This window comes from Pan troglodytes, chromosome 5 (genome assembly GCF_028858775.2).
Source record: "Pan troglodytes isolate AG18354 chromosome 5, NHGRI_mPanTro3-v2.0_pri, whole genome shotgun sequence".
Lineage (NCBI taxonomy): Eukaryota > Metazoa > Chordata > Mammalia > Primates > Hominidae > Pan > Pan troglodytes.
Window position 1 is genome coordinate 67433776 of NC_072403.2, and position 24149 is coordinate 67457924.

Genomic DNA, 24149 nt, shown 5'->3' on the forward strand with positions numbered 1-24149 from the left:
ACTTTAAGTTTTAGGGTACATGTGCACAACGTGCAGGTTTGTTATATATGTAAACATGTGCCATGTTGGTGTGCTGCACCCATTAACTCGTCATTTAGCATTAAGTATATCTCTTAATGCTATCCCTCCCCCTCCCCCAACCCCACAACAGTCCCCGGTGTGTGATGTTCCCCTTCCTGTGTCCATGTGTTCTCATTGTTCAATTCCCACCTATGAGTGAGAACATGCGGTGTTTGGTTTTTTGTCCTTGCGATAGTTTGCTGAGAATGATGGTTTCCAGTTTCATCCATGTCCCTACAAAGGACATGAACTCACCATTTTTTATGGCTGCATAGTATTCGATTGTGTATATGTGCCACATATTCTTCATCCAGTCTATTGTTGTTGGACATTTAGGTTGGATCCAAGTCTTTGCTATTGTGAATAGTGCCACTATAAGCAGTTTTATGAGAATATAAAATGTAAAGAACTATGCATATCTGAGATTTTAATATACTTTAAGTTAATAAGCTAGTCTATTATTGTGTCATGGATGCTGGCAGAAGACATAACTCTTGGGTCAAAAACAAGGACTCTATTACACACCATAAATTAAAAGCCAGGCCTTCATATTGGCTTGCCCTACATCCCACAGGGCAATGCAAGTGGGTCCAGGTTAGATGCCTGTACACTAAGTGGGTTATATTGCAGGGTAGGAACAGTGAGCTCATGGAATGTAAAGTAAGTGGAAGCAAACCTGCTCTTACTTTGGGGATAGATGCTATCCATTCTTTATGTTACTAGCTGCAAGCGTGGTCCTGATAAATCATCCAAGTAAAGAGTAATTAGGGCCTTGTATTCTTGGCATAACCAGCCAGAAAGCACAAGGATGCTCAGGATCCATAGCAAATTGTGTCTCCTACCAAGAGATGAGCAAAACACATGAAAACTGGGAGTCCTTCAAAAGTGATTTGCTGTATTGAGGAGGGAAGGGCAGATGGTTATACTGTTTTCTTGTTTATTTGATATCTCCAGCAAATGACAATATGTGCCTTTACTTTTGTCTCTTCAGCTTTATCCTTTTTATCCTTTATCCTTTTTATTCTGGATTCCTTTGTCTTCTAGAGTTCTATATAACATTTTACCCAAGGGGAGTACAAGCCAGTAATCTTTTCTTATTAGGAGAAACAAACCTTGTCAATTGTCAAACATTGTGAGATACTATCTCCTAACAAGCATGGCTATTTTAGTAAGACTACCCAGTTCCTACAGAATATTAACATTTACTATCGAAACTTTCAAATCTGTTTTCCTTTTTTTGGGAAGAATGACTGAACATTAATTTTAATAGTTTTACAAGTTTCAAAGCTTATCTAACTATTTTTGGTGATGAACACTATTTAATGTGATTTAGGTTTCCAAGTAGGTGACTCTTAATCATGAACAGCTGCATTTCCTGTTTAAAAAGGAAGCAATATAGTAAACAAAAGTACATTTTAAACTCTGGATTAAAAAATAATACAACTTGGCGCTTGGTGGGGACAAAAGAAAATTTGGCTATTTAGAGATTGCTTCTAGGCTATAATTAAAAGGAGATATCCTGAAACATTTTAGTAATTTTTCTCTAGTATGATAAGAAAGGATGTTAACTTTGTATTTTTTGAAAATATTCAGTTGTCAGTAGGTTTCCTTCGACTCCCATTTCTTAAAATGCTTTTTAACACCTTAGAAATCAGGTAGCAATCTGTTCAACCCAGTTAATGAACAGAACTATGACTAATGAAACTGGAGTTTAGAGTAATGAAGTGCTAGTTTGCTAATGGATCTATTTTAAATGTGTTAATGCTTTATGTACTTCATATTGTAGGCATCCTTGCTGCTTCAGGATAGAACCCAAAGCAAATGCTGTAAAGTCAGTGGCATAAGTCTCTAACGCCTTCTAATACACTCACCAGAAAGAGACAGATAAAATTGTTAATGCTGTCATGACTAAGAACAAGATCAAGTTTTAGAAGCCAACTTGTGTTTTTCACTTCTAAGTACCAAAAGGTTAAAGATGAATAAAAGGGCATAGACATATCTTACTTATTTCTAATCATAGAAATCCAGTGGACTGGCCACACAAGAGGAGAGTTGTTGTTTCTAAAAGGGTCTTTTTCACGGCCAATTATTTATATAGTGCCTTGACGTTGCTGCTGTGTGTAAAATAAAATAAAATAAAATAAAATATTTTATTTTATTTTATTTTATTTGCTCACACCTTTAAGTGGGGTTAAAAATACTTGATAATTGTGTTCTCCTTAACTATATTGTCCTTAAGAATAAAGAGTGCGTGTCTTACATTTCTTTAGAACTTGCCCCATTTCTGTTGTCCCACTAGTCACTGAGACTTAGTACTTAACGTTTTTTTCCCAAAAAGATTTTATTTTATTTTAGTTTAGTTTAGTTTAGTTTAGTTTAGTTTAGTTTTATTTCACTTTAAGTTCCGGGATACATGTGCAGAATGTGAAGGTTTGTTACATTGGTATACATGTGCCATGGTGGTTTCCTGTTCCAATCAACCAGAAAGAGACAGATAAAATTGTTAATGCTGTCATGACTAAGAACAGGATCAAGTTTCAGAAGAGAAGTTTAGAAGACGTCATCTAAGGTTTAAGCCTCGCATGCATTAAGTATTTGTCCTAATGCTCTCCCTCCCCTTGCCCCCCATCCCCGACAGGCCACCGTGTGTGATGTTTCCCTCCCTGTGTCCATGTGGTCTCACTGTTCAACTCCCACTTATGAGTGAGAACATGCTGTGTTTGGTTTTCTGTTCCTATGTTAGTTTGCTGAAGATGATGGTTTCCAGCTTCATCCATGTCCCTGCAAAGAACATGAACTCATTCTTTTTTATGGCTGCATAGTAGTCTATGGTGTATACGTGTCACATTTTCTTTATCCAGTCTTTCATTGATGGGCATTTGAGTTGTTCCATGATTTTGCTATTGTAAATAGTGCTTCAATAAACATACATGGGTATGTGTCTCTATAGAAGAATTTATATTCCTTTGGGTATATACCCAGTAACGGGATTGCTGGGTCAAATAGTATTTCTCAATGGTATTTCTCAAATGATATTACTCAAGATGGATTAAATACTTAAATGTAAAACCCCAAACCATAAAAACCCTAGAAGAAAACCTAGGCCATGCCATTCAGGACATAGGCATGGGTAAAGACTTCATGACTAAAACACCAAAAGCAATGGCAACAAAATCCAAAACAGACAAACGGGATCCAATTAAACTAAAGAGCTTCTGCACAGCAAAAGAAACTACCATCAGAGTGAAGAGGCAACCTACAGAATGGGAGAAAATTTTTGCAATCTACCCATCTGACAAAGGTTTAATATACAGAATCTACAAGGAACTTAAACAAATGTCAAAGAAAAAAAAGAAAAAAAAAACATCTAAAAGTGGACGAAGGATATGAACAGACATTTTTAAGAAGAAGACATTTATGTGGCCAACAAACATATGAAAAAAAAAAGCTCATCATTTCTTTGTGTTTTATATTGCTATTTTAGGACATGAGAAACCAAAGCTTAAAATGTTGTTGGCATCATCATAGCTGATCTGATTCAAATTATCTAATTCAACTGGTGTTAGACAGAGAATGAATCAGGAAAACCAAAACAAAAACAGCATAAGAAATCAACATCCCATAATGATTCCTGCCAAACTTATTGGTGTTATGTTGGTTGTTCAAAAGGAATTTTGTAGCTTTTAAACAAGAGCATGATGACATGATGCACCTATTTAATATTTTTAAGTTTTTGCCCCCAAAATACTTCAGTTCTGATCTTTAGTAATATTTTTTCAATTAGAAAGAATTTAAGAACCAATCACTTACATTGATAAATGTAAAGCAATTTTTACACATTATTTCACACAACTATCACTTTCTAGTAAATTATGCATGACAAATGCATATCAAAATGAAGTAATTAATTTTCTATAAGCCAGTTAAGTAATCTTCATTTCCATGGTGGCTATTTTTCTATCATATGGTACCAAATGTTACAAAAATTCCTTTGTTATCCTGAAAGGAAGGCATTTTTAATTGTTTTGGTATTCTTATCATTAGAAATATATTAACAATGCCCTTGTAGTCATCTTTAACCTCTGGCACATAAGAGTAAAAAGCATGAGTTACCTTCTAAAATTTAATCCTGTTCTTAGTCATGACAGAATTACCAATTTTATTTTCCCAGAATGTTGTTTTCTATTTAGCAGTGCTGGTTAACAGATAAAATGTAAATGTTCAGGTTTTTATTAATAAAAAAGTATTTTGATATTATTTGAATAGGGAGGGGCCTCACTGCTAACTTAGGTTTAGTTCTGATCCTTAATATTCTTTTTTGAGACAGAGTCTCACACTGTTGCCTGAGCTGCAGTGCAGTGGCATGATCTCAGCTCACTGCAACCTCTGCCTCTCGGGTTCAAGCGATTCTCCTGCTCAGTCTCCCAAGTAGCTGCGATTACAGGCACCTGCCACCATGCCCAGCTAATGATTTGTATTTTTAGTAGAGACGGGGTTTCACTATGTTGGAAAGGCTGGCCTCAAACTCCTGACCTCATGATCTGCCTGCCTTGGCCTCACGGAGTGCTAGGATTACAGGCATGAGCCACCACACCCAGACTTAATATTCAAGTTTTTAAATTACTCTCTCCTACTCTGGTAAGGGTATTTATTTACTTATTCATGTATTTATTTATTTTTGATACCTCAGATTTTGCTTAGGGCTGATGACTTAGGACTACCCTGGATACCAGCAGTCCTGGAAGCCCACCATGTGAGCAGGAAGAGGCCCTCTATCAATATTGCAAACTCACCAGGTCTATATTAAGTTTCACATAAGATGTCTTTGAATAATTGCATCTGAAAAGGTTTCAAATATGTTGGTATACAACATTCTGCTGTATTAATAAACATTTTTATATATTCTATTGTAACTACCAAATGTAAGTTATATGGGCTAAACATATCAGTTTGCCATACAGAGACCAAAATTTTCATCAAAGGACAATTCAAATTGCTGTATTATTTTATTAACTATTTATTTTCTGGGTAGTGATTCATTTCTTTCCAAATTTCGCATTGTGTTTGTTTATAATGTTAAAACTCCTGTTATGTATCACACTTGGAGACTTCATATATGCTAGTATAGTGCTGCCCAATAGCTCTTTCGGTGCTAATGGAAATTCTCTATGCCCTGTGCTATCCGATGTGATATTCACTGGTCAGTGTGGTTCATGGGCACTTAAATGTAGCTAGTGTGACCAAGGAACTGAATTTTAAATTTTATTTAATTTTAATTTATTTAATTTTCAATATTTCTTTTTCTTTTCTTTCTTTCTTTCTTTTTTTTTTTTTTTTTTTTTTTGAGACGGAGTCTCACTCTGTCGCCCAGGCTGGAGTGCAGTGGCACAATCTCGGCTCACTGCAAACTCCGCCTCCCAGGTTCACACCATTGTCCTGCCTCAGCCTCCCGAGTAGCTGGGACTACAGGCGCCCGCCACCATGCCCGGCTAATTTTTTTGTATTTTTAGTAGAGATGGGGTTCCGCCGTGTTAGCCAGGATGATCTCGATCTCCTGACCTTGTGATCCACACGCCTCGGCCTCCTAAAGTGCTGGGATTACAGGCGTGAGCCACCGTGCCCCGCCTTTCAATTTAAGTAGGTACAAGTGGCTACATGTGGCTACTGGTAACCATATTGGACATAGAATAACTAGTAAATAGCTGTCTATGAAAATAGCTGATCAGAAATTTTTAAACTATGTTTTCTTCTTTAGTTCAAACTTTACTGTAGAAGCATAAAAAGCCAAAACACTTAGATTTATAAATGATGTCAGTTTGAGAGCAAAATTATACTTTTTGAATCTGCTCTTCATTTCTCATTCATCTTTTCCTGTCCTGTTGTTTAAATTATCCTTGATTTTCTCTTTTGTGATTTTAAATGATTCAGTTTTTCAATAAATGAGATGAACTAGTAGCTTGGATGACATTTTCTATATGATTCACTTCTTTGGTAACACTGAAAAATAAAACGAAGAAAACATTAATGACATCATAATCTCTGAGAGTTCTGGGGAACGTTTCAATATGCAGACACCGAACAATATCTAAGAGCAATCAGCCTGGGGACATGAAAAATACTTCTTGACTCTGCACATATCCTTATAAACATTTTAAAGAATTAACAAAAGGGAAAAAATCAGATCCATGTGTCCAAGTCTTTGATGATTAAAAGACTGTTATTTTAAAGAAGAATCTTGTGTATTTGTTATTGTTTTCTTATAAACTAGTAGAATGACCTCTAAATTTTATGCTTAAGGAGGGTTTCAGCACTCATAAAAATAATAATGAGGAGTTATTTTTAAGAATATAAAGGATCACTGTGTGAAAAAGAGTAGAAGATATCAGATATATCTTACATGTTATCTAATTTTTAAAAGCCACAGCACCAACAAGATAACATTCTTAACATGAGGAATATCTTAAATATAGAAAGAAGAAAACAGAGATTGACAAAAGCATCAAAAGAGACAAAAGGTCATTCTTTTAAAAGTCTCTGATATACTTAAATCTGAGGAAGGCTCATGAATACAGGCTTCTTTTAACTCCAGTGAAAAATGGAAATTGACATGAAATGAGCAGAATAATTGTGATTGTGCTTATACAAAGACTGGTAAAGTGGGAAACAAGAGGAATAAGCCAGGCCAGCCTATGGGGTTCAGGCTGTTTCTAACTGGATTTCTGTTCAATCTTGATTAAGACTTTTAGCTATGCAGCTTGTAGTGGGTTTTGTCTTTCTGAAATTCTGCTGTTCTTATATTTACTGCATTATGTCTGGATTCTTACGTACCAGCACCGTCAGTTTCGCCTGTTCAATCTGCTAACCCACCAATGGTGCTTGGCTCACTACTTCTACCACATTTCTTGGGAAAGTAACCAACCAAGTGTCTTTAGACAAAACCGTCTTCTGATTCTAGGTCTCTATATCTTGTTTTCAACTTTCTTTGTTTCCCTTTTTCACATTTTGCTTGTTTACCAGGGAGTAACTGCCTTTCTTCTTCTCATTTATGACCAGAGAAAAAAGTAAAAAAAAAAAAAAAAAAAAACATCTAGGAGGCAATACATCATCACGGGAGTAGTCAAATTTGACAAATGTTACAGTTCCTTCCAACATGGAATTTCTATGTTTCTAGTTTTATTTTGAGTAGCCTGCATAGAAAGTGTTAATATATCTCTATTAAGAATAAGGTAAATGATGACAAAAATTATCACGATTGCTATTATTATCATATACGACTAAAAATACAAATATATAATTCTATATTACTTTATGTCATAATATAGTAAAAGAACTTTGATTGATATATTTTAAGACCTGTACTAAATACTTGCATAAATTATTCCATTTATTTTTAAGAAGCTGCTACTTATACCCATTTTGTAACTGAGGATAACCTTGTATGATTTCTAAAGTAAAATTGTGACAGTCTAAAGGAACAGTGGCTCAATTTCTGATGTTCTTGACTATACCCTACATTTTCCATCATACTTTTTCAAAATTTATACACAGTTTTCTAACTGCTGCAATTACTAATGGCTTCTAAATGTTGATTCCTACATAAGGGATAATATCTTCACATTTGTAATCATCTGAGTTCCAGGGGCTACTGATAATCTGCTAATCTGGCAAAGGGGTTCATCCGTGGCAGAAAGAGTAAGAATTGTGTATGAGATAAACTTCCTCAGGGGTCACACACAGAACAATGTGCACTATTGCAGGAGTGCACTTTACAATGTAAAACATAAGAAGAATGTGCCGAGAAAAGGGGACAAGGCCATCTGCTACATGACACAAGCCTGAACTGTCCATGCTGCAATTCATCCTGAGTCCTTCACATTTTCACTTAAAAAAATAACACTTAAATGTTGTGTAGTGCTGTATTTTGTCTGGAAAAGTAGGAAGGAGCTGCTATTTTAATTTTAGGGATTAACCAAATTGGCACAGTCTGATTGAAGGAATGGCCTGTTGGTAGAAAGAAGCTAGAGAAAGTATTAATTTCCTAGAGCTGCCATCAGAAAATACCACAAACTGGGTGTTTTAAACAACACTCATTCATTTTCTCACAGTTCTAGAGGTTACAAGTCCAAGATGAAGGTGTCAAAGGTGTCACAAAGCTTGTTTGATTTCTTCTGAGACCTCTCTCCTCAGCTTGCAAATGGCTGCCTTCTCATTGTGTCATCACTTGCTCTTTCCTCTGTGTACACACTTCTGTGTGTGTGTGTGTGTGTCATAATCTCCTCTTCTTAGAAGGACACAAATCATATTCAATTAGGGTCCTGCCTAATGACCCCATTTTATATTAATCATCTCTTTAAAGGCCCTGTCTCGAAAACAGTAACATTCTGAGGTACCAGGTATTAAAGCCTCAACATATGAATTTGTGGGAGGAAGACGCAATTCCACCCATAAGGAAGTGAGGCATCGTAAATCACAGGAAGGGGTGGAAAGGCACTGAGAATCATAGGCCTGGAGATGGGGTTTGGGCCAAGTCTAGTCAGATTTCCATGAGTAAGTCCTATGCAACATTTAGATGACATCTGGACTGTTCTGCAAGATAAGGATGACTTTTTCTATTTCAAAGGTGAGAAGAATAAGGCTCACAGAGTTTAGCAACATGCTCAAGATCTCACAGATTCATAAATAGCAGACACAGGAATTGACCTAGCTTTATCTGACTCTAAATGCTAGTCTCTTTCCATTAAATCATGTTGCTAAATCTGCTTTTCTCTAAGCTCAAACATACAAAATAATTATAGCTGAAATACAATTAGGTATTCTATTCAATCGTATTATTCTTAAATTTGCATTCCATTAGCTTCTTCTAGTATTTTAATTTTCATTATAGACTTTAACAAGCTAAAAACCTAATTATTTCACTTGACATGTATGTTTTGAGTCCCTGAAATGTGCCAGGCACTATTCTAGTGATTGTGGTATACAAAAAAAAAAAAAAAAGAACAAAAATATCCATGCTCATTGAGGTCATATTCTAGTTGGTGGTTTAAGATGAAGACAGAGAATAAACAAAAAGATTAAACTGAGTATATATTATACTATATGGAAATAAATACTATAGAAAAAATGAAGCGAATTATTTGAGGTGGGGGGTCGGTATGTAAGTTGTAATTAATGTAGTCAGAGCAGGCTTTCCTGAGAGGCTGAATACACTGTTTGAATGAGAGGATATGTTCTGGATTAATAGAATAATAATAATTTTAAAAGCAGACTTGCAGAATTCTATGGGAACCCAAGCTCTTAGTTACCTTTCATTGGGTATTTTATTCATAAGCATTTTATTCCTCACTCTTATTTGTATCACACAACCAGCTAGAATTACATTGGACATAATAATTCACATAATGGAAGGGAAGGCAGCACTAGGAACACAATAAACTCATCATTCGTGTTGCTCTTTCTTTCTCTCTCCCTCTCATTTTCCTCTCTCTCTCCTCATTCTCCATGTACCATCCCTCTTTGTCTTTCAGCCACCTCCACTCAGCAGAAAACACAGCCATCTCTGTAGCTGCTTTGCAGTCACATTATTCAGTGGCCAACCAATGAGAGAAGAAAGCTTCTTCCTCGATCTCAGTTTTCAAACTGACAAAGGAGGACCCTAATTAGCTTAGGTCACAGGACTTGACCGGTGGTGGTACCCCCACCCCCCCAAACCATATGAGCATTTCTCAGATAAAAGAGGGTGATATTCTGGACAGATAAAAGTAACTGTTTAGTAGAATGATCATAAACATCTTTCTTTAAGCAGAGAGAGAATTGCAATTCATAGTCAGCTCTGCTGAGTTAATCAATAGGATCTTTTGTGGATCTTTTGCTCATATGTGTGTAGTGTTCGAATTTTTATTTTCTTCCTTGGGGCTATATGGAAAAGGAAGAAAGCATGAGGATAAGAGGAAAAGTGGGGATATGGCAGCCAATCCTATAACCCTTCAACTCTGCTACCCACATCTACAATTAATGTGTGTTGTAAAGTCGTGTGGTAGACTAATAATGGCATGAATGGTTATGTCCACATCCCCATCCCAGGAATCCCTAAATGTTACCTTATTTGTAAAAGGGTTTTTGCAGGTATAATTGAGAATCTTGAGATGAGGAGATTAACCTGTACTATCCAGGTAGGCTTTAACTACCATCAGAAGTGTCTTATAAGAGGGAAGCAGAGGGAGATAAGACATGTGGAAAAAAGATGGAGATAGAAATTGGAGTGTGATGCAGCCACAGCCAAGAAATGCTGACAGCCACCAGAAGCTGGAAGAAACAAGGAAGGATTCTCCCCCAGATCCTCCAGAGGGAACACGTTCTCATGACACCTTTATTTTGGACTTCTGGCCTCCGGAACTGCGAGAGAATAGATTTTTGTGGTTTTAAGCTATCAAATGTGTGGTAGTTTGTTACAGCAGCATTAGGTAACTAATACAGATTTGGATGAGTAAAAAATACAGCTGGAGTTCTCGGCAAGCTGAGACGTTAAAAGCTGTCTATGTTAAAACAAAACAATTAAGCCAAGGGGTCTAGTGAGGGACCACAAAAAAATGGAGCAATGACCTGACCCATTATTCATGAGTGGGGCCAGAGAACATTACAGGATTGAGAGCTCACCAATCTTCAGTCGTATGTGTGCTGCAGACTTAACGCTCAATAAGTGAGCAAGTGAGCCTACTATTACATCCCCAAAGTTCTGTTGTCTCTAAACTGAGGTACAAGTTTGAGAATCAGGGGTTACAAACCTGGACAACAAATCTGTCACACAGAGACAGGATTTCATGAGTTTATAAAAGTGACTGTCTTTAAGGATATGAACTATGTTTTATGCTTTTTTTTTTGGTTTCAGTCTTTCCCTTGATTCTCCACCTTACATAGGACTTTGCTCATGGTTTTATACAAATCTTTATAATTGATTATTGTAAAAAGATTCAGTATAGTGTGTGGAGGCTACTTACTTCCTGTGGACTGGATGTAAATCAAGAGATGGATGCAACAGAAAAAGTGAAAAAAAGATAGGAGTGCATAGAGAAATCAATAACCAAGATGCATACATTTAGGGATATCTTTCTTAAATTATAACTTTGAAGGTTAGTGTAAGGTGTTGCTCTGCTAAAATGAAAATAATAGCAATGATTTGCAGCCTTCAGAGTTAGTGGATAGAACACTTTCAACATCAGGTATTTCCTCCAGCAATTTTCATTGCAATTTTGATGTAAATACCAAATTTATAATAGAATCTAGTATAACATAATATTTATTTGAGCTAAAAGTATATACTTATCTATTTTACATCTAATAAATCAATATTTCAAGGGATTTTGCAAAGGTTACTTTCAGGCAGTTTCTTCTCTGAACAGTTTGACATGTATCGGTTTATGTTATCCTCCATGCAGGATATTATTTTTGAGTTCAAGAATGTGTGAAAATAGAGCATATTTAGGGATTACCTATAAAGTATTTTTAAAACAATTATTTAATAGAATATCTTGATATTTTATCTGGGCCCCATCCCAACATTATGACTGAATTGATCTGTTTTAGCTACTGAGCATTGGTAAGTTCTTAAAGTTCTTCAAGTTATAGAGATAAATAACTAGTTTGGGGAACCACTGCCTTAGAGCCTTATTAGTCCTGGACTATGAAGGAAACCTCCTAATGAGGCTAAAAGTTCATCAAAACTAGTCTGCAGAAAAACAAAGCTTATCAGAAAATTGAACTGCCATGTTCAGAACCTAAGCAGCTCCTGAGGTCATCAACTTGAATATGTGTATAAAATTCAGGAGATTGGCCAGGCACAGTGGCTCATGCCTATAATCCCAGCACTTTAGGAGGCTGAGATGGGCGGGTCATGGGGTCAGGAGTTCGAGACCAGCCTGGCCAACATGGTGAAACCCCATCTCTACTAAAGATACAAAAAATTAGCTGGGTGTGGTGGTGTGTGCCTGTAATCCTAGCTACTTGGGAGGAAGTAGCTTGAACCTGGGAGGCGGAGGTTGCAGTGAGCCGAGATAAGGCCATTGCACTCCAGCCTGGGCAACAGGGCAAGACTCTGTCTCAAAAAAAAAAAAAAAATCATTGGATTATTTTGAAAAATATACTATAATAATTAATTGAATGAAGTGAGGGTCCAATAAAGACTTACTGGGCCAGTAGGTGGAGTTAGAGTCCACCAATGCTGTGATTTGAAAACTACTTGTTCTGAGGTCTTTCACTTTTCAGCGATTAAGCAACATCTTCCAGTTCATGTATTGCTTTTAGGGAAAGTAGTGGGTATTGGTAAGAGTGACATATAATATTATTGTGCTCATATATCAACATTATTATTGACTAGCATATTACAGTGGCTTCTGGCAGGGAAAGTTTATGCAGTGACACATTTTCTAAACCAGACATATTGTTTGACAAGTCTAATAGACTCACAGATATAATAATTGAATTAGAAACTAATTTTTTATTCATGCATATTTATGGATGCTTACTATATGTAAAGTTCATTATTAATTTTATTTAATTAATTTATTTTTTTTTGAGATGGAATCCCGCTCTGTTGCCCAGGCTTGAGTACAGTGGCACGATCTTGGCTCACTGCAACCACCAGCTCCCAGGTTCAATCAATCGATTCTCCTGCCTCAGCCTCCCGAGTAGCTGGGTTTCAGGCTCCTGCCACTACACTTGGGTAAGTTTTGTGTGTTTAGTAGAGAGGGGGTTTTGCCATGTTGACCAGGCTGGTCTCGAACTCTTGACCTCAAGTGATCCGCCAGCCTTGGCCTCCCAAAGTGCTGGGATTACAGGCATGAGCCACCATGCCCAGCCTCATTATGAATTTTAGTGTTTCAGAGTTTACATATGAGTAATCTTGGACACCATTCATTTTCAACTTGTGGAACGCTTTAGGAAATAAACAGCAGTGCATTTTGCTAAATGGTTAGACTTGAAAACAAAATAGTTTAACAGTAATTTCACAGACATTTTTCAAGTGTACAATTTGACATAGGTGCAAACTAGTGTGTAGACACAGGTATGCACCAGTGAAACTATCACCACAATCAAGATGATGAACATATTAAGCATCCCCAAATGTTTTCTCTTGCTATTTTGTAATTCCTCTCTCCCTTCCCTCTGCACTCTAGCCTCTTTCCTCAGGCAACAAATGATCTGCTTTGCTACTACAAATTAGTTTGATTTTTCTAGAATTTTATGTAAATGCAACAACATAGAATGCACATTTTTTACAGTTACCTGCTTTAACTCAACGTAATTATTTGGAGCTTCCTCCGCATCTTGATTTTTATCCAAGTCTATTTTATATTGCTCAGTAGCAGTTTATGGTATGAGTTTGTTTATCCTTTAATCTGCCCCAAGTCAACTTGAAAAAATATGTATATTCTGCTGCTGCTTGGTGAAGTGTTCTATAATTGTCAATTAGGGCAGAGTTGGTAGTATTGTTCAAGTTTTCCATATCTTTGCTGATTTTCTGTATACCTGCTCTCTGTTATTAAGAGAGGTTTTGAAACTCTTACTATAGTTTTTGATTTATCAGTTTCTCACTGCAATTCTATTAGTTTTGCTTAAAGTATTTAAAGATTTTACCTTCTCCCCAGTAATGTGTAGGGGTTCCAGTTTTGTCACATACTCCCCGTCAACTTACTTTTTGATTGGTGTTAGAACAGTAGGTATACTTTTTTGCATCCTTTATAATTAACTTATTATATCTTTAAGTTTAAAATGTGTTTTTTGTAGGCTGCATACAGTTTGGCCTTTTAAAATTATTCTAAGTGACAATCTATGGGTTTTAACTGGAGTACTTAAAATCATTTACATTTTGTGTGATTGTTGACAATGTTTTAAAACTATCATCTCGCTATTTGTTCCCAATTTGTCCCATTTGTTTGTTCTTCCCTTTTTCCTCTTTTTCTGACTTCTTTTGGAGTAACTCAATATTTTTGTGATTCAATTTTATCTTCTTTATTGTCTATTTTTCCTTTTCAGTTTTGCCTCTAATAATTATTAGGTGGAACCAAAGCAGTTCTCAGTTTAGGGCTCATTGTTTCTTACTACTTAGTAAGATCTTTTTATATACTCTACACAATGTCCCATTAATAACGAAAGGTGTTTTCCAGTATGACAATTGAGACATTATTCCCAGTCCTGTGCGAATGCTGGACACAATTACCTCTGATACTTTAGGCAGTCATTTTCCCCCGAACTCAGTTATTTATTCCCATACAGGTACTGATCAATATTCTGCAGATATCTGGGATTCTCTCCTTGTGCATCTCTCTCCTGTCTAGTACTCTTACAATCTTTAGCTGCCTTGGTTTCCTTGAACTCTCACTTCTCTGTTCTCAATTCAGGAAGTTTCCCAAGCTTTACCTGGGTTCCTCCTCACTATGTCATAGACTGGAAACTTTCTGAAAAGCATAAACTGGGGAAATTGTAGGGCTTATCTTATTTGTTTCCTGTCTCTCAGAGATCACTGTTCTTCCCTATCAGATGTCCAATATCATGAAACACTTGTTTCATATATTTTGTATGTTTTTTGTTGTTTTAGGTCAAAACGTAAGTCTAGTTCATGTTAACTACATATGACCAAAAGCACGTGCCATCTACCCTTTATTCTGCTTGTAAGTATAGCTTTGTATCCCTATCTTCCACTAGATCATGAATGTTTGACAAATAGGTTCTTTGTCAATTTCCATCTTTATTTCTGTCCCCATGGCTTATACAGTATTTTATATGCATTAAGTACTTAGTAAATGTTTGTGGAATTTGAATAAACAAAACTTCAAGTTGGGATTTGTTCAGTGTTGTACTTGGTAGTTTACATAACTTAAAAACATGAAAAGTTAGACTCTGTCCCCCAACCTCATTTTATAATTGTGCCAAATATGGCCCACAAGAGTACATAACTTTTTCAAAATTAGAGTCCAACATAAAATATACTCATGCTGTATGAGTTTAAGCAAAATCCTAATCAACCTATGGTTTGGTTTTCATATCTATAAAACGAAAATACTAATACCAGCTCTAACTAAATGATTGCTGTAATAGCAATTGTTATGTAAATATATATTTAGGGTATAGGAGACATGTACATTATTGAATCAACATATTCTCACAGATGCTTGAAGCCATTCAGTTGGTTCACAAATAATGTGCCATATTTACCACACTGCAAATAAAATTTCTCATTTTTATGGTAAATGGTGGAAATACATGGACAATACTATAATGTGCCATGATACCATAAAATTACAAAGAATTTATGTGGCATAGTGTTCTCTTAGCAGCCATCTAAAATATTAATGGAAACAATGATTTTACATATAGAATGTTTGATGTTCAAAGGACATCAAGCCTTTTAAAGCATTTAATGGAAAAAAGCATAAATGAATAGTCACTATTTCTTTGTTCAAAAGAGAAAATAAAACATTCTTAACTAGACATCTGCTTGTATATACAGGTTAGCAATATTGGTAACTATGAGAGATACTGATCCATGACTCATCTAACAACGTACACCAAAGGTATTTATATTTCCATATAGTTGTACTTATGGTTTTGCATTTTTTATCTATTTTTTGTGATCCTTTATGTGCTTCTTAAAAACTTGAAAGTTAAAATGCAATGCCCATTCCCTTTGTACAATACATTTCTAAATGTATTTAAGAAAGCAGTTTTAATAGTAATTTAAACTTTATTACATCTCATAATTTAAAACATTATGAAGATACTATTAAAATAGACTTACTGATTTTAATTATTTTTGAAGGGTTTTTTTTTAGATATAGGAATTTTGTTTAATCTGTTAGGTTTCAGGGGTACCCCCTAAGTTAACCAGCTCTCTTTGAAGATGCGGTCAAACTCACTAAGCCATATGCTTCCAGTAGGTAATTATTCCTTAGCTAAACACTAAACTATTTGGGAAAATGTTTGATCTCTTTCATTTCCCTTGTTAGCACGATTCAGCCTCAAGTCATGCTAAACAGGCAGGCCCTCTGACACAATGATGAGCATCATAATAGTAGTAAGGATTTCGCTAATCAACAAAAATTAAAGGAACACTAGCAGCCTAAAGGAGCCAGAATGTGTGAAAAGGATTGTTTCTTTCAGCTTTAATTAACTTTTGTCTTTGCCCAGAACATGCTGTATTTTAAGCCTGGCCAGACTTTCTTAAAGGTCTGAGCCTTTGGGCAGGCACTAAATGGAAAACTTGACTTACTGTAAACAAATTCAGCTTTCTTGTATTTGTTTGCTTACTCACAAAATAATATTGAAAAAAAAACATGCATTTACATTAAATACTTTTTCCTTAATGTTGAACCTCATCTAAAAAAATGAGTTATTTAAAATGAATGGTGTATTATTTTTAAGGGGTAATTCAATTATACATTGTGCTAAACATCCTGAAGACATTTTAGGGAAGATAAACTCAATAAATTTGTGATTGTTTTTCTAAAAGCATTTGTATTGTTCTCATAGAGAAGGTTTGCAAACAAGTATAGAAACAAAAGAACAAGGCCCCAAATTGTTATTGATACTAGTAAACCAATTAGAGCTTTAGCGAGGATGATTTCTAAAAGAAAAGCCATTACTGGGCTGGATGCAGTGGCTCATGCCTGCAATCCCAGCACTTTGGGAGGCCAAGGCAGGTGGATCGCTTGAGCACAGGAGTTCAACTTCAGCCTGGGCAACATGACAAAACCTCAACTCTACAAAAAATACAAAAACTAGCTGGGTGTGGTGGCTTGTGCCTGTAGTCCCAGCTAATTGGGAGGCTGGTGGGAGGATCACCCGAACCTAGGGAGGTGGAGGCTGCAGTGAGCCTGGATCATGTCAATGCACTCCAGCCTGGGCAACAGAGTGAGAACCTGTCTCAAGCAGAAAAAAGGAAAAAAAGAAAAAAGAAGAAAAGCCATTAGCAATGGAAGATAAAATTATACATCTTAGAAATATTTTATGACATTCCTGGTTTTAGCTTATTTGAAATGAAAACAGCGAATCACAGAAATTGATAGAAAACCAATAATTTGGCAAAGCACCTTCACATTAAGCATACAATTTAAATATGTTGGCAGGCATAATACAAATAGGTTTATTCAATGACACATTTGGAAATGTCATGAAGAAATGCTTGAACAGTTTTGAAACATTTTTCTATAGTTGAGAGGCAAAGATTACTGCTTTTTGTATTACATGTTGTTTATTATTAGTATAAAGCTATTTTTAGTGGTAAGATTCAGGCAAATAGGGTTGAAAGGTATTGAAAATGAAATTTGCAGCAGCTTTGCCTTCCGAATATCTTCCCCAGCTACATTTTCGTGGATGAACTTCATATGCTATAGGGAATAGCTATTTCTGTTGTCTTTTAGGTAAGGTTTTCCAGAGAAATTGTCTTTAAGCTTAAAATGTGTGGTCAGTGAAGACATGTAATGCCTGTCTGATGCAAATCAGGATGCAGATCAAAGAAAGGCGTTGTCAGTCATAGAGGCTGGCCTCTTTTGGAATTAATCAGGTGTCTGGGTTTGAATTTAACTGACACTTTTGACTAACATGTAAATGTTTTAGAAAACAAGTACATGTCTGCTAAGGTATTCCTATAAACACCTATTGATTTTGTACCAGCAACACACAGTATTTGTTTATATTTTCTATTATAATAATATGCTGGTGATATCAGCTTATAAAATTCTAATGGTTCATTTTAATCTAGGAGATTTAGACACACCAACTAATATGTTCCTGAATATTTACAAAATGGAATTGCAGATCATTGCATTAAGGTATCTGGTACTATTTTTTCTGAGGACTAACACCATAAATGTCAAATAAATATCACCTAGCACAGGTTCTTTAAACCTACTGATGGAAATTATTTCAAATATATACATATGTACTAAATGGAACTGCCATTATAATATGATGCAGTAGAGAACTACAGAATTTGAGATCAGATTAACTCTTATTTGAATTTTGGCTTTAACACTATTCCATTTTGTAAAATGGTGATACTAATACAAACATTGTATTTGGGGTGGTGGAGAAGATTTTGAGTTAATTTGCACAACTAAATAAGGATGCCCTGACACCGTAAAATTGCATAGGATCTAATTCGTTCTTTTCAGGTTTAAAAAATCATTTTCTGTAATATCTGTTATTACTAACAAAAATCAGTTCAGCTATAATAAATAATGAAAATATAAATCAAAATATTATGTATTTCCCTTGGTCTAAAGGGTAATAAGAATGAAAATTCTTGGTGTTTTTCATTGCAAATGAGCAATATTTAGATACTAATACAAAATGATTTAAACTAGCAAAAGAGATAATTCTTATTTGGTTATATTTCATACACTTCAATGACCAGCTTAGCATAAGTCAAGGACACAGTATTCTATGAGAATAAAATAAATTGAGAATTTGGGGAAATCCCCTAGAAAGATAAAATCCTGCACAACTTTTCCATAATTGATTCTCAGATATGAGTCTGGATAAACTGGATACTTTTTCCTCCCCAGTTTTTTGACCTGGGAAGAGTCTACTGAGGACTTGCACATCCCAAACAGAACAGGGATGGATTGTAGCCAGTAATATAGTTTGGATATTTGAGCCTTCAAAACACATGTTAAAATTTCATCCACAATGTTGGAGATAGGGTCTAATGGGAGGTGTTTGAGTCATGGGGGCAGATTCCTCATGAATGGCTTGGTGCTGTGCTCGTGGTAATGAGTGAGTTCTTGCTCTATAAGTTCCTACTAGAGCTAGTTGTTTGAATCTTGCACCTCCCTCTCCTCTCTCTTGTCTATCTGTCTTTCCAAGTCATCTCTGCACATGCTGGCTACTCTACACCTTGTACTGTGATTGGAAGCAGCCTGAGGCTTTCACCAGATGCTCAGTTTTCTAGCCAGCAGAATTGTCAACCAAATAACTTTTCCTTTATAAATAACCTTAGCAACACAAATGAGCTAAGACAGTCAAGTAACAGCATGGTTTCACACATATAGAAGCTCACATTCAATGTCAATATCCCAGAAAAACAATCAGCATTGAAAGTCTCTCAAACAGGTTGCAACAAAGGCTACTTCACAAACCAGAAGGTTCTACTGACATTTTATTTACCCATCTCTTTCTCAAAGCCGTTGCTTTTTTTTTGCCTTCCCCCGACTCAATCAAGCCAGCAGCAGGAATGAGGGGTAGAGAGAAAGCAGTTCTTCTGCCTGTTTCTTGGCTTTTACTTTCACTTCCTCACTCCCTGTTCTGCCTTTGGGATCTATTCTGTCTATTCTTCAATGAGCTTCATGATCTTGCTAACCTATGTTAATATAACCTCCTTCCAATTGCCCAATTCCCATCATATGTGATCTCAGTTAGAACAAGGGAAAGCCCAGGAGCTGAGCAGAGAAACCAAAGAAATCTGCTAGACGTGGCGAGTGGAAAAGAGTCTTGGAGACTTCGACAGTGAGGGTGTTTGTTTGATCACTAGAGTGTTCTTCCACCTTGGGGATTTGAAACGGGCTTTATAAATATCATGGAATAAATAATTGGATAAACAAATGTTTATACATTAGGATTCTGATTCCCAATGCTGTTGTAACTCTAACTTGTATACTGTGGAGGCAGTATACGTATGCTTCTCAGATTTTATTGTGAAGAATTTGGAACATCGTCTGAACATAGATGGAAGGGGCAGGGCTAAAATGAGAGGCCAAATGTTCCTGAGACTTTGTGCTGAGCAGCAGTAAATGTGAATTTCCGACCAAGTTCTAAAACGAATGGAGAGCATTAGGAATCAAATATGAGATCATTAGGAGCCCTTTTAGAGTTGAAAATGGGCAAGTGTCCAGAATAAAACCTTTACAGGTATCATATTTTATACAATGAAAGTACATGAGGAATACCAATAATAATAGAGAACTGCAAGTTTTTAAAATTAGAGGCAACACCTTGCCACTTTAGACTTATGTGGAATCCTTAAGTCATTTTATGATTGTCCTTCCACAATGACCAATTGTGAATTTCTCTGCACAACTGGGCTGATAAAAACTATCTTTTAAAAAATTTTTATTTTATTTTATTTTAAGTTCCAGGATCCATGTGCAGGACGTGCAGGTTCGTTACATAGGCAAATGTGTGCCATGGTGGTTTGCTGCACCTATCAACACCCATCACCTAGTTATTAAGCCCCGCATGCATTAGCTGTTTATCCTGATGCTTTCCCACCCCCTACCCTCCCCTTGACAGTTTCCAGTGTGTGTTCTTCCCCTCCCTGTGTCCATGTGTTCTCATTATTCAGTTCCCACTTACAAGTGAGAACATGTGGTGTTTGGTGGTTTTCTGTTCCTGTGTTAATTTGCTGAAGACTATGGCTTCCAGCTCCATCCATGTCCCTGCAAAAACATGAGCTCATTCCTTTTTAGGAGTGCATAGTATTCTATGGTGTATATGTACCATGTTTTCTTTATACAGTCTATCATTGATGGGCATTTGGGTTGATTCCATATCCTTGCTATTGTGAATAGTGTTGCAGTGAACATATGTATATATGCATCTTTATAATAGAACGATTATATTCCTTTGGGTATATACCCAGTAATGGGATTGCTGGGTAAAATGGTATTTTCTAGTTCTAGGTATCTGAAGAATCATCACACTGTCTTCCACAATGGTTGAACTATTAGGTTGGTGCAAAATAATGACAGTTTTACCATTACTTTTAATAATTTACATTTCCACCAATAGTGTAAAAGCATTCCTATTTATCCACAACCTTGCCAGCATCTGTTGTTTCTTGACATTTTAATAATTGCCATTCTGACTTGTATGAGATGGTATCTCATTGTGGTTTCGATTTGCATTTCTCTAATGATCAGTGATATCGAGCTTTTTTTCATATGTTTGTTGGCTGTATATATGTCTTCTTTTGAGAAGTGTGTATTCATGTCCTTTGCACACTTTTCAATAGAGTTGTTTGTTTTTTTTCTTGTAAATTTGTTTAAGTTCCTTGTAGATTCTGGATATTAGACCTTTGACAGATAGATAGATTGCAAAACTGTTCTTCCTTTCTGTAGGTTGTCTGTTCACTCTGATGATAGTTTCTTTTGCTGTGTAGAAGCTGATAAAGACTATCTGTTGGTTCATGTTAGTAGGTCACATTTCAGGTGTGCATTGTTGTACTTTTTAAAAAAAATCAAAAACTTAATAGTTACATTAAATTAAATTTTCAAAAAATAGATTACATTTACATTGAAATCAAGATTAATAATAATAGAACTATTCTTCAATCGAACTTCAAATTATGAAAGTCACTTCTCAGTTGTCAACAGAAGGGTACAGAGAATTTAAAATGGTGAACTCATTGGTTTTAAAATGTGGTTCAACTTAAAGGGAATTTAGAAGTAACTGGCCAGGCATGGTAGCATTTCTATAATCCCAGCATTTCTATAATCCCAGCATTTTGGAAGGCTGAGGTTGTAGGATTGCTTGAGGCCAGGAGTTTGAGACCAGCCTGGGCAAAATAGGGAGACTAGCTCAACACAAAAAAAGTTAAAATTAGCTGAATGTAGTGACGTATACCTCTAGTACTAGCTACTCAGGAGACAGGTGGGAGGATAGCTTGAGCCCAGAAGTTTGAGGTTACAATGAGCTCTGATTGTGTCACTGCACTCCAACGTGGGCAACAAAGCAAGACCTGGTAAAAAATAAATAATAAAAAATAAATAAGTAAATAAATAAAGGATCCTACATTCTTTTTTTATTTTTAATTTTTATGGGTACATAATAGGCATGTATATTTATGGGATATCGATCTTAGAGAAAAGACTGTTGGTTTTTCCCTGTTCAGAATGATACTAGCTGTGGGTCTGTTATATATGGCCTTTATCGTGTTGAGGTATGTTCCTTCTATACCCACTTTTTTTGAGGGTTTTTTTAAATCATAAAGCATTGTTGAATTTTATCAAATGCTTTTTCAGCATCAATTGAAAAGATCATATAGTTTTTGTCCTTCATTCTGTTCACATAATGTATCACATTGATTGATTTGCATATGTTGAATCATCTTTGCAATCCCACTGAGTCATGATGAATGATCTTTTTAGTATGTCTTTGAGTTCAGTTTGCTAGTATTTTATTGGGGATATTTGCAGCAATGTTCATCAGGTTTATTGGCCTGTAGTTTTCTTTTTTTAGATGTTCCTTTGTCTAGTTTTAGTATCAGGGTAATACTTGCCTCATAGGATGAATTTGGAAGTCTTCCGTCCTCTATTTTTCTGAATAATTTGAGAGGATTGGTGTTAGTTCTTCTTTAAATGTTTGGTAAAATTCAGCAGTGAAGCCATTGTGTTCAGGCTTTTTTTTTTGCTGGAAGACTTTTCATTATAGCTTCAATCTCATTACTGGTTATTGGTCTGGTCAAGTTTTAAATTTCTTCATGATTCAATCTCGGTAGGTTTTTATGTCCAGTAATTTATACGTTTCTTCTAGGTTTTTCAATTAATTCACATATAGTTGCTCATAGTAGTTTCTAATAATCCTTTGAATTTCTGCTGTGTCAGTTGTAATGTGTCCTTTTTCACCTCTGATTTTATTTATTTGGGTCTTCTCTCTTTTTACTTAGTCTTGGTAAAGGTTTGCCAATTTTATCTTTTCCAAAAAACCACATTTTTGTTTCATTGATATTTTGTATTTTTTTGTTTAAATTTCATTTATTTCTCCTCTGATCTTTATTATTTCTTCTACTAATTTTGGTTAGGTTTGCTCTTACTTTTTTAGTTCTTTAAGATGCATTGTGAGGGTGCTTATTTGAAGTTTTTCTACTTTTTTGATGTAGGCATATATAGCTATGAACTTCCCTCTTAGTACTTCTTTTGCTATATCTCATAGGTTTTGGTATGTTATATTTCCATTTTCATTTGTTTTGAGAAATTTTTAAATTTTCTTCCTAATTTCTTCATTGAACCACCAGTCATTTAGAAGTATATTGTTTAATTTCCATGTGGATGTATAGTTTTAAAAGTTCCTCTTGTTACCAATTTTTAGTTTTATTACATTGCGGTCAGAGATGATACTAGAATGATTTAATTTTATTTGAAATTTTTAAAACTTGTTTTGTGTCCTAACATATGGCCTGTCTTTAATCAATGTGCTGAGGAGAAGAATGTGTATCCTGCAGCCATTGGATAAAATGTTCTGTAAATACCTATTAGGGCTATTGGGTCTATGGTGCAGATTAAGTCCATTGTTTCTTTACTGATTTTCTGTCTGAATGATCTGTCCAATGCTGAAAATAGGGTGTTGAATTCTGTAGCTATTATTGTTTTGGAGTCTATCACTCTCTTTAGTTCTCATAGTATTTGCTTTATATATCTGGGTGCTCCAATGTTGGGTACATATATATTTATAATTGTTATATACTCTTGATGAGTTGACCACTTTATCATTATATAATGATCTCCTTTGTCTTTTATAGTTATTGTCTTGAAATCTATTTCATTTAGCTATTAGTATAGCTAGCTACTCCTCCTCTTTTTTGGATTCCATTTGCATAGAATACTTTTTTCTATCCCTTTATTTTCAGTCTGTGTGTGTCTTCATAGTTAAAGTGTGTTTCATGTAGGCAACATATCATTTGGTCTTGTTTTTATTTAATCCATTCTGCCACTCTATGTCTTTTGATTAGAGTTTAGTGCATTTACATTCAATATTATTATTGATAAGTAAGGATTTACTCCTAATTTGTTTTTGGTTTTCTTTTTTTGTCATCTTTTCCTCCCTCCCTTTCACCCACCTTCCTATTTTCCCTCCTTCCTTTGTTTTTGTGAAGGTGATTTTCTCTGGTAGTATATTTTAATTTCTTGCTTTTTTATTTTTTGTGTATCTGCTATGTGCTTTTCCACTGAGGTTACCATGAGGCTTGTGAATAACATATTATAACCAATTATTTTAAACTGATGACAACTTAACACTGATTTCATAAACAAACAAGCAAAGAGAAAACTAATAATAACTCTACAGTTTAATTTTATCCCCTACTTTTAAAGTTTTTATTGTTT

General features: G+C 35.4%; 1 protein-coding gene across 13 annotated transcripts in view; it reads right to left on the reverse strand.

Annotated features, from left to right (window-relative positions):
• KHDRBS2 (KH RNA binding domain containing, signal transduction associated 2) overlaps positions 1-24149 on the reverse strand; it is a 687327-nt gene that overhangs the window by 151433 nt on the left and 511745 nt on the right. The window contains exon 7 of one of the 13 annotated variants that reach the window (XM_016955746.4): positions 2399-6057. The exons of the other annotated variants lie outside the window; for them this stretch is intronic. Coding sequence (XP_016811235.1) covers positions 6010-6057 — 48 coding nt within the window. The 3' untranslated portion in view covers positions 2399-6009. Of the gene's footprint in view, positions 1-2398; positions 6058-24149 lie in introns of those variants that run through there. 13 annotated transcript variants of the gene reach the window in all.